General features: G+C 48.5%; 2 protein-coding genes across 2 annotated transcripts; one reads left to right on the top strand and one right to left on the bottom strand.

The window, feature by feature from the left end:
- Positions 1 to 3,301: 3,301 nt before the first annotated feature.
- Positions 3,302 to 4,237, bottom strand: cdk5r1b (cyclin dependent kinase 5, regulatory subunit 1b (p35); the record flags this gene model as incomplete). Its single annotated transcript, XM_079757430.1, has 1 exon — positions 3,302 to 4,237. One exon carries the CDS (start codon positions 4,235 to 4,237, stop codon positions 3,302 to 3,304), a length of 936 nt encoding a protein of 311 aa, XP_079613556.1.
- A 3,017-nt stretch (positions 4,238 to 7,254) lies between these two features.
- On the top strand, positions 7,255 to 16,680 carry psmd11b (proteasome 26S subunit, non-ATPase 11b). Its single transcript, XM_079757480.1, has 13 exons — positions 7,255 to 7,354; positions 8,135 to 8,236; positions 8,836 to 9,032; positions 10,042 to 10,099; positions 10,432 to 10,626; positions 10,790 to 10,934; positions 11,267 to 11,327; positions 11,510 to 11,572; positions 11,994 to 12,119; positions 12,486 to 12,521; positions 12,630 to 12,681; positions 13,742 to 13,884; positions 14,865 to 16,680. The coding sequence occupies exons 1-12, from the start codon at positions 7,264 to 7,266 to the stop codon at positions 13,882 to 13,884; spliced, it is 1,269 nt and encodes a 422-aa protein (XP_079613606.1). The 5' UTR covers positions 7,255 to 7,263; the 3' UTR covers positions 14,865 to 16,680.
- Positions 16,681 to 16,785: the final 105 nt, after the last annotated feature.

A 16,785-nucleotide genomic window follows, 5' to 3' on the forward strand; every position in this document is an offset into this window, starting at 1 on the left:
ATATTCACCCGGTCATCTGTACAAATAAACCTCTCACAGTCACTCCAACACACACATTCACGCACACTCGCAATCCTTGAATGCCTCAAAACTATTTTTGTTGTTCTACAGAGTACTCAACAATATACAGAAAGGAAAATTGACAGAAATGTTAAACTATCCCTTTTAATGTGTTTTTTTTTGTCAGATATTTTTGTAGGTTTTTCAAAAGTATTTTCTCAAACAACGACTCAGTGATGCAAGTAAAAAAAAAAAAAAGGAACCGGACGGAGGAGAAAAATCTGACCCTTTATCCTTCAGACGCCCTGCTGTTTTGTTTTGTCTTCAATGTCATAGCAGAGGTCGACCTGGGTGTTCATGGAGAGTCACAAGCACTCACACCCTGCAGAGCTCCGGTACGGACCCTAGCCATGGTGCCGAAGAGCCATGTGACCTTCTCTGCAGAACACACTAGACCCGGCTGAGGAGAGCCACGATGCTCGGGAGATGGGGTTGTGATGGAGACACGGGGACGTGTCCACCCGCCTTGAGGCAGGGGTCCGAGGACTGGCACCAAACCACAGGGGGGTACGCTGAACCCCCCAAACCCGCCCTGCCAAGCGATGATGGGCCAATGAACTGATTGTACTTACAGTTTCGTTTTGGATTGGCCGATCACATGGGTACCCCGCCGCACACACGCGAGCACACACACATTGGACACGCCCCCCTGCGCCATGCGCAACTTCACACAACACACATAAGAGACGTTTTAACTGTGATCGGATGACATCTATAGGTGTAGCGCCCGGCTGGTTCATGTTGGCTGATCAGACTGGGAGCCTTTTGGGTAAACAGCTCTGCTGAAAAGAAAACATGCGCCGCGCCGGTTATCGTTAAGACGCGAGACGCGGAGAGACCGACCGGTGTGCACGGTTTGGTTGCGCTAAGTGTTGACCGACCTTATCGTGAGACGCAGCTCTGACAACGGCTAGTACGGCGCGGTTGAACCGCCGATATATTTGCAGAAGCTTTAAGGGAAAGCGCGACATGATTGTCACCCACGATTGAGCGTATAATCAAATCAGATGAACAGCTGTGTGTGCGCTCTTAAGGTAAACGTGGTGTCCCAATACCCTGTAGAGCCTATGGTGGTGTCTGTGACAGGGGGAACTAGAGGGGGTTGTATCCCCTCCACCTGGATGAACGTTGATGTTGCGGCCACACGTCGTTTGGACAGAACTCGGTGACGTCATCGATTCCTTTCTTACTGATATGGTTGCGACCTCAGTTTGACTTTACTCATGCACGGGCGTTTGTGTGTGTGTGTGTGTGTGTGTGTGTGTGTGTGTGTGTGTGTGTGTGTGTGTGTGTGTGTGTGTGTGTCTTTGTGTTTGTTTGATGTCTCCAAGGATCACTCTTTAGCATAGGGTCTGCGATGTGTTTGTTTGTTTTCAAGGTCAATCCTTACGATGACACTTTGGTGATGTCAGATTTAACGATGGTCTTCAATAATCGGAGGGCTTTTAACGCGATATTCATAGCTCAAATCCCTACGGACATTCATGTGTATCAATCACCATCAATCTTCATTCCCACCAAAGACAAGTTCACCAGCATTGCCTCTAGAAAATCCTTGTCTTGTCCAGCCCATTCAAAATGTATTTTCCCTTTATGTACACATTAATGTCATTAGAAGAATACGTAATGGCAACAAATGAAGCATCGGTATACATATCGTGATTCATATTGAACATCTGAAACCAATCTATCGGCTTCCGTTTGACCTACAAGGTTTGATCAAAGATATGGCACTGTAGTAACATTTACTAAGCTGAAGAAATCATAAACACAAAGATGAACCTTCATTCCAAAGTGTTTGCTCTTTTTTTTAACACAACTTTTAGACAAAGTACAAAAGAATTTCTCTGTAAACAAATAGCCTATTTTAGCAAGCATAGCTAAATCAACTAGCCCCACCTTGTTCACAGCATTCTCTAACGCAGATGCACTTAAAAATCAAGTCCAAACAAATAAATAAAGGCATTGCTCCTGCCCTTCTAAAACTGTAAAATTGCATGGCACACGTGCATTAGATTAAGTTATTAAGTAATAAAATAAAAAAAGAGAGGACAATTTTCTTTCCAGAAAATCAATAAATAAGCATCCATAGTTTAGGGGAGATGGAGAGGAAAGAGAACATCCATTCAATTGTTGGCTTGCTTTTCATTTTTTTTTCTGTGAGGAAAACGAGGTCGGTCCTGCGTGGGCAGAGCAAGTAACCAGCCCTCCACTCAGGGTCGTCCTATTCTGGTAAAAGGTCCTATAATACAGTGTAGGCTCTTACATCCAGCTGTCCTCCGGCCGACCCCCCTATCCTGACTCACACTGAAACGGACACGCTCAGACCCACGCGGTGCCCAGTCGGCCGTGGGGTCTCCCACCCGCTGGTCGTCAGTGCGCCCTGCAGAGAGGTCCGGTCTCGGTCAGTGGACGGGGGTGGGGGGGGGTGTGAGTGTGTGTGAGTGCTGGCGTTTCAAAGAGCCAGGGTGGTTGTCCGCCGTGGAGCCTGCTCAGCAGTGATGCGTGAAGGAAAGTGGTCACGCGAGATTGTCTCCTCTCCCCCGCGGTGGTACAGCCAGCGCACGTCCCCCTCCTCAGACAGGAAGTCAGCGCACGTCCCCCTCCTCAGACAGGAAGTCAGCGCACGTCCCCCTCCTCAGACAGGAAGTCAGCGCACATCCCCCTCCTCAGACAGGAAGTCAGCCCCCGTCGCTCCACATTCATTGCTGTAGATTCATTATTCCGCTTCGTCCTAATCTCTTTTTTTTTTTGTCTTTGTCTTTTTTTTAGGGTTTTTCAATATTTATTATAGATATATATATTTATATATATTTATAGATTTGTGGTAGCAAAGGATGTACCCGAGTCTGGCATTTTGAAGAAAGAGGTGTCTCTACCCGTGGTTTGTCTAGAAATAGGAACTATCATATAACATCTTATTGGTGGAAAAAAAGAGATGGTTTGGTGGCGTTTTGATCCATGAAATCCGGATGCCTTCGAATTCAGACAGCGGTGAAACGCACTTGGTTGAAACCAAATGAAACATTCAGAGATTTATTCATGATTACTGAATGATTACCCCCCCCCCCCAAGCCTCCTCAACCAAGCCGGAAGCCTTATAAAACAAACCACATGTCGATGTCAAATACAACTTCAATATCCTGTGCCACAACCGGTACCAACAAAACACAAAGAGTGAGACGGTCAGAAATGCCAGACCAGAATTCAGCCTTGCTCCGCCCGCCCACACCACTCCCCCTCACCGATCCAGGCCAATCAGCAGGCGGCTGCGCTCCTCCTCCTTCTGGCTCTCGTTCTTGAGGTCGGCGAACACCTGGGTGAAGTAGTGCGGGTCGGAGTTGATCTGCAGCATCTTGCCGCTCATCAGGTTGATGATGGACAGGCAGCGGTCCCAGAAGGTCTCCTTGGAGGTCTCCACCAGGAAGGGCTTGAGCGGGTAGGAGATCTCGTTGCCCATGTAGGAGTAGGACAGGTAGAGGCAGGTGAGCAGCACGGCCTGCAGCTCGTGCTCCGACGCCACGTCGGACGGCACCACGTCGCGGCACAGCATGTACACGAACACCACGTTGGCGGGCGTGATGAAGCCCTGGTCCTGCCAGCCCTGCAGCAGCAGGGAGCGGTCCACGGAGCGCAGCCACAGCACGGGGTCGGTGGGGGACAGGTGCTTCAGCCGGTAGCAGCGCCGGCACAGGAACTCGCCCAGGCAGCGGAGCAGCTCGCTGGTGGACGCCTGCACGATCACCCTCTTGGGGGTGCCGGGGGCGGCGGCCGCGTTGGTGGAGTTGCCCAGCGGGGCCTTCTTGACGGAGGACACCGGTGGGGCGGCGGAGCCCTTGGCGGGCGGCGGCGGCGGCGGCGGCGGCGGCGGTGTCCCGTCCTGGGCGAAGGTGGACAGGTTGGCGCAGGACTGGGACTTCTTCAGGTTCTCGTTGTTGAGGTGCGTGACGTTGTTCTGGTAGCCGTTGGGCTGCACCTTCTTGGAGCTCTTCTTCTTGGCGGACACCGCCACGATGCGCTTCCATGGCAGCACGTTGATGAGCGAGTGGCGCTTGAGGTTCTTGTCCTTGGCGTTCTTGCTGTTCTGCACGGCCGTGTAGTGGCCCACCGTGGCCGGCCCGTCCTCGAAGAGGGCGGCCTTGCGGTAGCTGGGCGACAGGGACAGCACGGTTCCCATGGTGACGGCCGGTGGGTGGGGGGAGCTGGGGCGTCCGTCCGGGGTAGGGGGGGGGGGTGTTCAGTCGCTCCGGGAGGGGTGGGTGTCTCCGGGGGGGTCGGCGCCTCGATGGTTCTGGGGGACAGGGGGACCCGGGCTACAGGCTGCCGGAGGTCTCAGGCATCTGCAGCTCAGGGCGGGACGGGGACGGCTCTCTGCGATTGGCTGCCGGGGTCTTCAGCGCTCGCCGCTCCGTGTCTGCGTGTGGCCAGCGGCGCCTGCAGGGGGGGGGAAACACAACAGACGGGTCGCTCAGAGACGAGGGCGTGTGGGGTGCTCGGTGTTCTGCTGGCACTGCAGCTCCTGGACGTTGTTTACTACGGATTTTCGGTTTTAGTCGTTCAGCGGTTCTTCGTCTGGTGACTCTAAACATGTCGGTCCTCTGAGATGCATGTCGTTACTAGCAGGTGTGGGCTGACTTTGGGCCACTGGGGTTCAAAGCCAGACCCTTCCTGCTGTCGGTCAAACACCAGAAGACCGCCCGCCCCCCCCCCGCCCAACCTTTCAGATCGCCCTGAATGTGCGGGAACGTACACAGGCGGTAGGCCATGCTCTCAGAAAGCGACACATTCATTTATGCAAATATGCTAATACTAATAGATTGTATTGTGTGAAGCTGCATTCTGAGACCATTCAATGTCACTACTTTCTATTCATTCACTCAAACGGGCCAGCATCGACAATCGCTGTGTCCATGTAATGTCAATGTCAATCATCTGTCTCACTATATGATGTGTTGTTTTTATGCTTTTGTATTTCTCTGCTGAGATGAATAAAGTATATCTTATGTTCTATCTAACTTCAACCTGCCATTGGCTACAGATGAAATCGTTTTTTTAAACTAAATCTGGTACATTTAGATGTCCGATGCAATGGCCATGTTGATTAAAGTATATCTTATATTATCTTATCTTAATGTAGACTGTCCCTTTTAAATAAATAAATAAACAAACTATGGGTTGAAAAAATAGGCTGCTGCTAAACCCATTCCCATAATAAATAATAGGCTATAAATGATGATCTGGGACTGTATTTGATTTAGTGAGATAAGCTACAATGCATGTGCCATTTACAGGGTACTCATTGTGAAGTGTGTTTTAGAGATGAATCGAAGCTTAAAGCGATGCTCTAGATGTGGGGCCAATGGCCGCCCGTCAGACACACAGGAACGCAGCCTCAAATGGAAGCCGAGGACGTAAACATTCTAATCTGCAGGAGGGCTGAGCTTCTGCTCACATCGAGATGGGCCTACATTCCCCCCCTGCCGTTAATCTATCGATGATCCTAATGCCAATAGATCGAAACACGAGCGGTGTAGTAATCATCATAAACACTGCTTTTCAAAAACCTTAAATCACTGGAGTTATGCACGGTGGCGCATTACAGGAAACGACGGACAAGTCCCTCATTCCATCACGCAGAACCAGAGATCACCAGCATCGGCACCCGTTCGTCTCTTCGCTGACCCTCAGGATGGTGGCCTGAATAAAGCGCATTTCCTCCAGCATGCGGGCTTGCGTACACCAGTGCTCTCCATGGTGCTGAACACCAGTCTGCGACGAGGCGGTGCCCAGTACAGTGAAATCATGTCCTGTTATTATCGCGCCCTCTACGGAGGCTCCCTTAACGAATCTAATTTAATACAATACAATACACTACACTACACTACAATATTAGAATTTAGCCTCAAATGTCCCCTTCGGCGTGTAACATTTAGAAACATCATATTATTACTTTCTGGGAGGCATCAGGAGAAGATGGGCCACTTACCAGATGTTTGTATTTCGCTCAGTGGGGAAAAACAATCGCACTGCGGTGATGCGCGGCTGGTGTTTTGTCAAAGCCCTCCGTGTGTGACCGGATCCAGACGGATAATATCTCCACGGATCGAGTAAAGACGCAGAACAATCCAATCCAGGAACACGAGAGGAAGAAAACAACGTTAACGTCAAACACGCCCGATGCTTCGGTGTGCAGGCATCGATGGGCAACTGTGGAATGGACGCTGGGATGAGGATGCGCTTCTGGTCCTTCTCGCGCGAGATTCGGACGCTGTGAAGGAGGTGCGCTGCTGGTCCTTGGCGCGCGACGCGGATGCTACGGGATCTGCAGCGTGCAGCGGCGGTCTCGAGCGGACTGGGTGGACTGGGCGGTGCTGGGGCGCCGCTTTGCGCCCAGACTGGGTTTTGCTTCTGCAGCCCTGTCCAATCACAACCGTCTATAGGAGCGAAGAGAACCCCGTGAACTCATTCTACGCATGTTTCTCCATCCTATGGTATGTGTTTTTGCCTATACGACAGAATGGGTCTATTTTTTATTATTTTTTTATTTTATATTTATATATTTTTAATTGATTTCTATTTGAGTGAATAGGCTAATGTGTTTATTTTCCCATTGGTTATTTCCTACTGTATGTAGGCCTTTGTCTAGCCGATATGAATATAGGCCTATAGGTATATTTTATTATTAGGCCTATAAAAATAATCTTTTCTTCCTATGGTTTATTTTGTTAATATGCAATTGTTTTTGCAAAGTAACCAACAGTTTTGTAACGTAGTTTCCTTTCAGTTTTACATTCTAATCATAACGCTAACAGTAAAAATTTAAATAAAAAATAAAAAACGGTTGGTTTATCTTTTATCACGTGACTGTGATCAGCGTGGACGAAGTAATACGAATATCACTTTATAGTGACTAATAACACACCACACTGATTATTTCTGCAAGAAAACAGGTTTTATTTATTTTTTATTTTTTTATTAATGCACATGAATGAATGTCCCTTCCCACAATGCATCTGACCTTGCGTCGGAGCGGCGAGGCGGCGCAGCGGCACGACCGAGCGGCGCAGCGACGCAGCGACGTATCGGCGGAGCGACGTAAGCACGCGTCACGTGACGAGACCACGTGACGTGCACGTACTTACGCCGCTCCCCACGCGAGGCCAGACGTCTCTCCACCACCAGGGGCGGGATTTGAATAGCAAGATGGCGGCCGCAGCGGTAGTCGAGTTTCAGAGGGCTCAGTCCCTCATCACCACGGACTCCAGCGCCTCCATCGACATACTCCACTCGATAGGTAACTACAGACTCACGGCAGTGGTTATTCGTTATTACACGTTTTTAAAAGCCACGGACGATACGATACGAGGCTAGGCTAGCTGCTAGCCCCCCAAGCCGGTCCGTGCTGCTGACTCACTGCAGGACGGGAGCGTTAGCATTAGCTACAAACCGTTAGCTAAGGGGCTAGCTGAAGGGGTCCCGGAGTGGCCCTGTGCGGAATTTGCTTAAAGTGTTTATTGCTCAGAACTATGACCAGGATGGCAGTGAGGGGTGAAGGGGTTTGTGTGTGTTGGATTTAATTAAAAGGCCTTTAATAGCAGCTTCTGCTCGGGCTAGCATGGTCATTATTGTTGTGAAACGTTTTGGTGGCATGTCATTAAACCCTTTGTTTTTCATGGTCAAACCACAATGGGGTTGTTTCTCTTTTGAGCCATATGCGGTTCAATCGCTGTCAAGTGTTCGGCATCAAACGTTCACGGCGGTGTTGGGAGCGTGTGTGTGTTTCTGGTGGATCCAGTAGAAGCTAATGAAGCTAGCATCCCTGTCCCGGCTGCTCCTGCCTTGTCACACTAGCATTGTAGCTCACAGCATATCCTGGACAACACGTTGAACCCTGACCCTGAAGCGGTTGGGGATTGGTGTTCCTGGTCGGTTGAAACCAATGGATAACGCTCCCTGACGGATCGCATGTCAACACCAACACTGAAATACCAGCTGCGTGGAACCAAGCGGCGCAGGGACGTGTTGATTCAGGAGCATCCTGAGCTAAACTGACTGGTTTCTTTCCTTCCAACAGTGAGGAGAGATGTCCAGGAGAGTGATGAAGAAGCCGTCAGGGTTAAAGAACAGAGCATCCTGGAGCTCGGTACTCTGCTGGCCAAGACGGGACAGGCTGCTGGTGAGCGTCTTAAATCGTCTTCCCTCCTAGAGTACCAAGTCATCTGGAGAGCAGAGTCATGCATCACTAAATTATTAAGCAAATGTAGCTTCTTTTTTTTTAAATGTATAACTACTTGTATAACTTCTTCGAATGATTTACATTTAGGGTATTTAGCCTTAGCCTTTATCAAGAGCAACTTACAATAAGTCCATTTGTCAGAAGAAGAGGAACAATATATCGCTGTCAGTACAGTAAGGATGTTCATAGAACCAAGTGCCAAGCACTAACAATCACTATGTTAACCCATTCACCGTATACAACAAAGATAGCTAGAAGAAGAGGCTACACCATGCTAAGTAGTATTTTTAAGTGCCAGGATGTACAACATACAATAAGTGCATTCATTAAGTGCCAGGACTTTCACAACAGACAATAAGTGCGTAGGAGGGTTAAGGTGGGAGGCTATGCAGAGTCAAGGTGAACAAGTGAGTCTTGAACGTCAGTCGTTTATCTTCTTTCCAGATTTCCCTTGTGCTCATTTAACGGTAGAGAGCGGCCGAGCGCTACTTGGTGATTCTTTCCGTCAACCCGCTGACGTCTCTCACCATGTCCCACAGAGCTGGGCGGTCTGCTGAAGTTCGTGCGGCCGTTCCTGATCTCCATCAGCAAGGCCAAGGCGGCCCGTCTGGTGCGCTCCCTGCTGGACCTGTTCCTGGACATGGAGGCGGCCACGGGCCAGGAGGTGGAGCTGTGTCTGGAGTGCATCGAGTGGGCCAAGACTGAGAAGAGGACCTTCCTCAGACAGGCGCTCGAGGTGAGGAGACGCGGGGACGGGAGTCGGATGCTACACTTCTACTTTCTAAATGCTACAGAGCATAAGGGTTATTCAAAGTCAAGTTTATCGTTTCCATAACAATAAAAATAAAATTGCTTATGCCCACATAAAAAATAACCTCAGTTGAGGGTAGATAGGGTATACATGCATCTGTGCCAGTAGTTGCAGGCACTGATATAATACATTTACACTAAATTAATAAGTTAACATTAAACAGACAAACAGTTAAACAAGGTTTACAAAAGTATGTTTAAATAAGGAAGATAAAGGATTGATGTAACTCAAACAGATATTTTGCCAGATGTCAGTTCAATTCAAATGTATGTGTATAGCCCTTATTCACAGCTACAGTCTCAAAGGGCTTAACAGGCTGTGTGTTTATGACACCCCACTGACCCTAGCCCCCCAGAGGTCAAGAGAAAACTCCCTTAAAGGAGACATATTATACCCCAATGTGCGAGTATGATTAGCCTTACAAGCCGTTTCGAAAATCTGCCCCATATCACTAGTGGGCGTGTCCACCTAGATCAGTGCTGGATAGATCAGTCGACCAGCCTACCCAGTGGACTGAAGTCAACGTCGCTCATCTATCCAGCACAGATCTAGGTGGACACGGTATACCATGTCTCCTTTAATTAGCAAGGAAAAATGTTGGGAAGGACCATGGAGTGGGGGATCCCCCCTGCCAGGGATAATCAGGAGTGCAATGGATGACATCATTTACATAGAAACACACTGGGCTGCTGGCCGGTTAACTGTCGGGTTAATCCAGGCGTTCGGTTGTAGTCACCGCAACACGCTAAACCAGACAGAATAATGAATTATAAGGGGTAAGTTGGGGTTAGTTGATCACTGGTCGGTCTAGGTACCTAGCCTTTAGGCGGTACCTACATTGAGACCTACCAGTATAATGTGTGAAACATCGTGTCTTTCACGTTGGTTTACTATATAATAGCTTTGACCTTGTCTTTGTATTTCCCTTCAACAGGCACGACTGATTTCGCTCTACTTTGACACCAAGAAGTACCAGGAGGCCCTGTCTCTCGGTAAGGGATCCCAGGCTGTAGGGTTTATGTGTTGGCAAGGCGACAGAACAGGCCTCAACTGGGGATAAGAAACTCGCATGATGTTTATAAGATGGGATGCTGTTTTAGTTTTTCTATTTGGGCAAATGGGAGGTGTCAATTTATCAACGGATACAGGAAACCACAAGGCAGAGCTAGGTTGCAGACCTGCCATTAAGGGTGTTCAGAGCTGCCCATTGTTAATACTGTCTTCAGATAACTCTGGTTTCGTTTTTAGCCGTCCCCACAGTTAAATAAATTCTACCTTTTTTTTGGTAACTGCTCATTGTGCGTTCCTCTTAATTTCCAACCAGGCACCCAGCTGCTCCAAGAGCTGAAGAAGATGGACGACAAAGCTCTGCTGGTGGAGGTCCAGTTGTTGGAGAGCAAGACCTACCACGCTCTCAGCAACCTGCCCAAGGCCCGCGCGGCCCTCACCTCAGCCAGGACCACCGCCAACGGCATCTACTGCCCCCCCAAGCTCCAGGCAGCTCTGGACATGCAGTCCGGTGAGAGAGCCCTCCGTGCCGTCCATCCATCCTGTGCAGTGCAGCAACGTGTTTATCAACCGTTCTGTTTGGCCCCGGACCGTCGTCAGATGGATGGTCTGTCGACGACGCCCTGGTACCGTCACTGCATGACTTGACTCTGAACTTGTCGGTTGTGTTGCAGGGATCATCCACGCAGCTGAGGAGAAGGACTGGAAGACGGCCTACTCCTACTACTTTGAGGCCTTTGAGGGCTACGATTCCATCGACAGCCCCCGGGCGGTCACAGCACTCAAATACATGCTGCTCTGCAAGATCGTCCTCAACTCGTAAGAGACCTCACTAATGGGTTAAAGATCTGAAGAGGGGTTTTAAACATTGACGGTATGCACCACCTGTCTTTACAACGGCGCAGTGGGCCGTGACAGCCGGCTCGTCAGGGTGAGGTGTCTTGCTCAGGGACACCTCGACATTAGGCTAGGAGGAACCGGGGATCGAACTAACAACCTTCTGGTTACGAGCCAACCCGCTCTACCTCCTGAGCTACATGCTGCCCTCGTAGCCTTCTTACTGGCCTAATATAATCAGTAGGGTTCTTAAGCCAGTTCTTTGTGGTTCTATACAAGCACAGTGTTGTGATGTTGACGTTCTCTCTCTTCAGACCAGAGGAGGTGCCCTTGCTGATCAGTGGCAAGCTGGGCTTACGGCACGCCGGGCGACAGGTGAGGACTCGCCTACGCTCATATCAAATCTTTTTACACTCTTTAAACCATTTTGATTTCATTAAGCACACAATTTAGTTGCTAATATTTACGTGTTGTTTAAAGGCATCAACGCAGCTCTTAATGGCTTCCCCTGCAATAATGTTTGGCGGTTTTCCCCCCGTTCGCCTTCCTTCTCTCAGACAGACGCAATGAAATGTGTCGCCCAGGCCAGCAAGAACAGATCATTAGCGGACTTTGAAAAGGTAAGAGCCTTTCTGTTCAATTGCTCTCTGGAGTGTCCTGGTCTACTTAGCACATCACTTCCAGTGCAGCCTCGTCTTTTCTCAGCAGGATAATGAGGATTGCTTTGAACATTTGCCACTCTTCTTGTCTTGGTTTCTTATTCTCAGTTAATGACGGTCCATGGGTTTTAGCTCCAAGTTCTAACTCGACGGGGTCAGGATAGTCTTGTGGTTCGCGTGTTTTGCTCCCAGCCAAAAGGCAGTGGCTTTAGGAGGAAGAGTTTGCCAAGTGACTGAAAGGCAGACGAGTGATTTGACACCATTTCCAATTCGCTTCACTTTTCATTTTATTGTGAGTTCCCTGTTCTACATGAACTTCTTTCCTGACGGCCCTTGTGTGGCCAGGCGGGACGGTTTCAGCATCTGTGTCGTGTTCCCCCAGGCGCTAACGGAGTACAGATCAGAGCTGAAGGACGACCCCATCATCAGCTCCCACCTGGTGACACTCTACGATAACCTGCTGGAACAGAACCTCATCAGGGTCATCGAGCCCTTCTCCAGAGTACAGGTACCGCCGGCAGCCTCCATACCAAGGGTAGACTGGTGGCCTGGTTAGTGGGGTGGCCTGGTTAGTGGGGTGGGTTGGCCTGGTTAGTAGGGTGGGTTGGCCTGGTAACGGGGGTGGGATTGGCTGGTTAGTGGCGAGACCCGGTTACATGGGTGGCCTGGTTGGTGAGGGGGACGCGAACCGGTTAGCGGGGGCCGAGTTCGTCACCATGAAGGGTAACGCTGACTTTTAGAGGTTGTTGAACACATGGCCTCCGGTGATCCTTTGCGCTCCCAGGCGGTGGTTTCAATGGTTTTAATGTTCATTAGTATTAGTCCCAGCCGTCCGACTCACTTCTAATGTGTGATTTGTTATTTTGTTTTTCAGATACTTCACATATCAGAAATCATCAAACTCTCAAAGGTATAGATATCTCCATCGCCACGTCTTGTTTTCATTTGATCCACCTTTCTTTTACTTTCACTTGTGTACGTGTCTGGTTTCTGATTTCATTGATGTTATTCTCGCCAGGGGGATGTGGAGAGGAAACTGTCACAGATGATCCTGGATAAAAAGTTCCACGGTACGTTTTAATTTGAGACGGTCTCTCTAGACCCACCGGTCAGGCCTTCCCCCCCCCCCTCGTCCAGAACCCTAACGTGTCCTTCTGTAACGTATTTTAAGCACATAAGCTACCCCCCACATAGCCACAAGGAAGCAAGATCGAACACATAAGCTGCATCACCACCACATAGCCACTAGGAGGCAGGATCGAACACATAAGCTGCATTACCTCCACAAGGAAGCAGGAGCGAACGCATAAGCTGCAATTACTATAGATAGCCATAAGGGGAGCAGGACCAACATACAAGCTGTAATAATTACTCCAGCCACAGATGGCAGCACCTTTAGACAGGTGAGGAAGCCGGAGCCAATACGTCACATAGGCCACGCCTACTTGATACAACCGCGGAGCGGGAGTGAGTTCAGGCCAGAAACTCACGGCCGCCCTGTTGGCAGCCCGGGGCTGGAAGACAGGTCAGCCGTGGGTCGCTCCACGCGCCTGTTCAATACAACTCCCCTCCTTTTGCCTCATAGTTACCATCATACCAAAATACTTTAACAAATAAAGTGAGTTAATTTCAAGGGAGTTTTTTCTTGCCCTTGTGGGGGCTTGGGTAAAGGGGGGTGTCATAAATATTTAGCCTGTTAAGCCCTTTGAGACTGTAATGGTGATTAAGGGCTATACAAATTGAATTGAAAAGTGATCCGGCTTAGAATACTTTCTTCAAAAACACGGCACTTCCAGAACCCTAAGGCGTCCGTCCAGAACCCTAAGGCGTCCGTCCAGAACCCTAAGGCGTCCGTCCAGAACCCTAAGGCGTCCGTCCAGAACCCTAAGGCGTCCGTCCAGAACCCTAAGGCGTCCGTCCAGAACCCTAAGGCGTCCGTCCAGAACCCTAAGGCGTCCGTCCAGAACCCTAAGGCGTCCGTCCAGAACCCTAAGGCGCCCGTCCAGAACCCTAAGGCGTCCGTCCAGAACCCTAAGGCGTCCGTCCAGAACCCTAAGGCGTCCGTCCAGAACCCTAAGGCGTCCGTCCAGAACCCTAACGCGCTCTTCCCCCTTGTGCCGACTCCTCCAGGGATCCTGGACCAGGGCGAGGGGGTCCTGATCATCTTCGACGAGCCGCCGGTGGACAAGACGTACGGAGCCGCCCTGGAGACCATCCAGAACATGAGCAAGGTGGTGGACGCGCTCTACAACAAGGCCAAGAAGCTGACATAGGTGAGAGCACCGCGGCTGCATCCGCACGCGCCAGTGCTGCGTGGGGAGGCGGCCGACGTCGACGCTGATCCACCTTCGCCGTTTCGATATGAGCGAATAAAATGGACGAAACAGAAGTGATGCATCGTTGCTCCTGGAGTAAACGGATCGGCTCGGGTCGGTCGTCGCACGATTTTGTGTCTTGTCTGCTAGAGTGTGTTTGGACTGTCTGAGGTCCATTCTCTTAATCTGGTATCGTAGGTTTAATGGGCATTGTACTCGTTCGTTTTAATACATGAAGTTAAACAAATGAATGTATACTCAAATAAGGAAATAGCACGTTTCATGTGCTAGTTATTTATATGAATATAGGTATTCTTTGTGTATAATCAGCTGTTGAGAGTGTACAAGTGGGTATGTTGCTGAACCAACTGGGAATACATTCTAGTTTGGCTTAACAGTAAGCTTATGCTGACAAGAATGGTAAATTAAATGGTCTGATCATATACACTATGGTTCAAAAGTTTGGGGTCACTAAGGTCCTTATTTTTTTTATAGAAAAGCACTGTTGACATTAAATTGATCAGAAATACAGTCTAGACATTGTTAATGCGGTAAATGACTATTCTTGCTGGAAACAGCTGATTTTTAATGAAATAGCTACATAGTTGTACATGGGCCCATTTCCACCAACCACCACTCCTTTGTTCTAATGGTACATGGTTTAGCTAATCTTGTTAAAAGTCTAATTGATGATTAGAAAACCCTTGTGCAATTATGTCAGCACTGTTAAAATTATATTTTTCATGGGAAAACGTGAAATTGTATGTGTGACACCAAACTTTTGAACTGTAGTGTACGTGTCAAGAGGCCCTTCAGGAATACAGCTCATGCCACAGCACTAGTGTGACGGTCCACGGCCGTGGAAGGGCGCGGTACGCTTTGTTGTGACCGACAAGGCGTTCACATCTTCACCTCCTGCTTCTCTCTCCTGTCCCCAGAACAAGCGGTGACCACAGCAGAGCGATGGAGGAAGTGTGTGTGTGCGTGTGACCCGCGTGTGTAATATTTTAAGAAAGGGACTAGGGAGAGCGACAACCGTCCCACAAACTGCATCAAACCGGATTCCCAGTGCCCACTCGAAAGATCTCTCTCTCCCCGCCCGCCCGCCCGCCCTCAACGGACAAACTTCACCATCACCTCCTTGTCTCTTTGTTTTTGTTTTTGATATCCATGCAGGATTCTGTACAACATGCACTGGTCACAGCAGGCCATCAGGGAAAACAGTTCAACCACCAATAAATGATTACAAGTTTCAGAATACATATGTTCTATAATATATATCGTATACAGAAGATTGGGCTTACAAAGCCCTACTTTAACTCCACTGCAACCTCAAGGGTGTGACCTCCGCAACCTGTTTGTAATGTAATGTGCAGGCACACGGTTTTCTGTCCTCCTGGTTTATATTCTAAAGAGGCACATTGTTTTTAAGAGATTCACACACTAGGCATCCACCGATTTAAAGTGTTGGTCAAACAGCGCCCTCTAGTGTACTGGGCCCGCCATATCAACGCCAACCACCTGCTCCCGCTCTCCAGAAGCTCAACAACATATTCACCTTCTCCCTGATGTTGCCCTTTCTCTTCTTCTTCTGCTCGTATAAATCCGCCCAGTGGATCCAACCCTTCCACGGTGGCCAATGATTTCGCCCTTCTGTTTGCCAATGGTTTTTCATGTATAAGTAAGAAACGCAGAAGTGGAGACGGTTCATGGCGACGTCCGACTAACCCCTAAGATTATTTCTTCAGTCTTAGTTCCTAGCGCAAGTGGGATATGCTAGTAACACGTCATTTGTATGGTTTTCATTATTTCAACCCCCCATTCCCCCCCGTCATTTATGAAGTCATTTTTGAAATAAATATTTTGTATTTTAAGGATTTTGTCTTGCCTCTTGCAAAAACAAGATTAGCGTAATGCATTTAATTGGTATGAGCGACAGGGTAGGCCTACATATTTGAGAGGCTGCTAATAGTTTAAGGGTCAGTAGTAAGTCTCAATTGAATGACCCTTACAGTGTCTGAACTATACGCTGCACTGGGTTGACAATGTGCCTGTATTTAATATCAATGGGGGGTGGGAATAAAACATAGTGGAGGCAAATAATCCTCGTGTTATAGGGTTTGAGATTTGCCCACTGTTTGAAATTCAATTATGATTCTCTTTCTGCTGTTGCCAAATGGTGTAAGGCCACACGACATTAAAGGGCATTAAATAACAGTTAACAATGACGGCTTTGAATTGTGATTTATTTTGCTTAAAATAGATGTGGCAATGTATCGGTGTTAAGTTGACACACCACCCGTGTTTAAACCAAACCAACCTGAAGCTTGGCGTCAGCAGAAAGGGCATTCCATTTGGGGTTCGGTTCATGGCTGTATATTCTAGGTCTAAGCCTTGGTCATTGTACATACTCAAGTTTGGTCATTGTACAAAACATTGGAACTAAAGTGTATTTGTTTGAGGCCATTTGTTCACAGTACTCTGATACTTGCCGTCAATTTAGTTTTCCTGACACGCAGATCCAGAGCCCCAAAGACAAGCACACATCCTAACTGGGCCATTTCTAATTGGAAGAATCAAAATAATTCATCCCACTCCTAAAAAACAAAAGAGAGCCTAAAACAATTTGCCTTGAAGAAAGTAAAAAGTTAGTATTATGGTTCCTTATTGGTGGAAGGTATCTCCTTTATTCTCACATTTGTTTTTCATCTGTGTACTACCTACTCTGAGACGTTGAACGCAATCAGAGTGAAACGAGAGAACCATCTGATGTTCAGATGAATTAATAAAGTCTGATTCTTTTGAAGTTGTCTCTGAATTGTCTTTGAAAAATGTCTGTCAAAATGCTAATGATCCGTG

This window comes from Pollachius pollachius (genome assembly GCF_949987615.1).
Source record: "Pollachius pollachius genome assembly, chromosome: 19".
Taxonomy (NCBI): domain Eukaryota; kingdom Metazoa; phylum Chordata; class Actinopteri; order Gadiformes; family Gadidae; genus Pollachius; species Pollachius pollachius.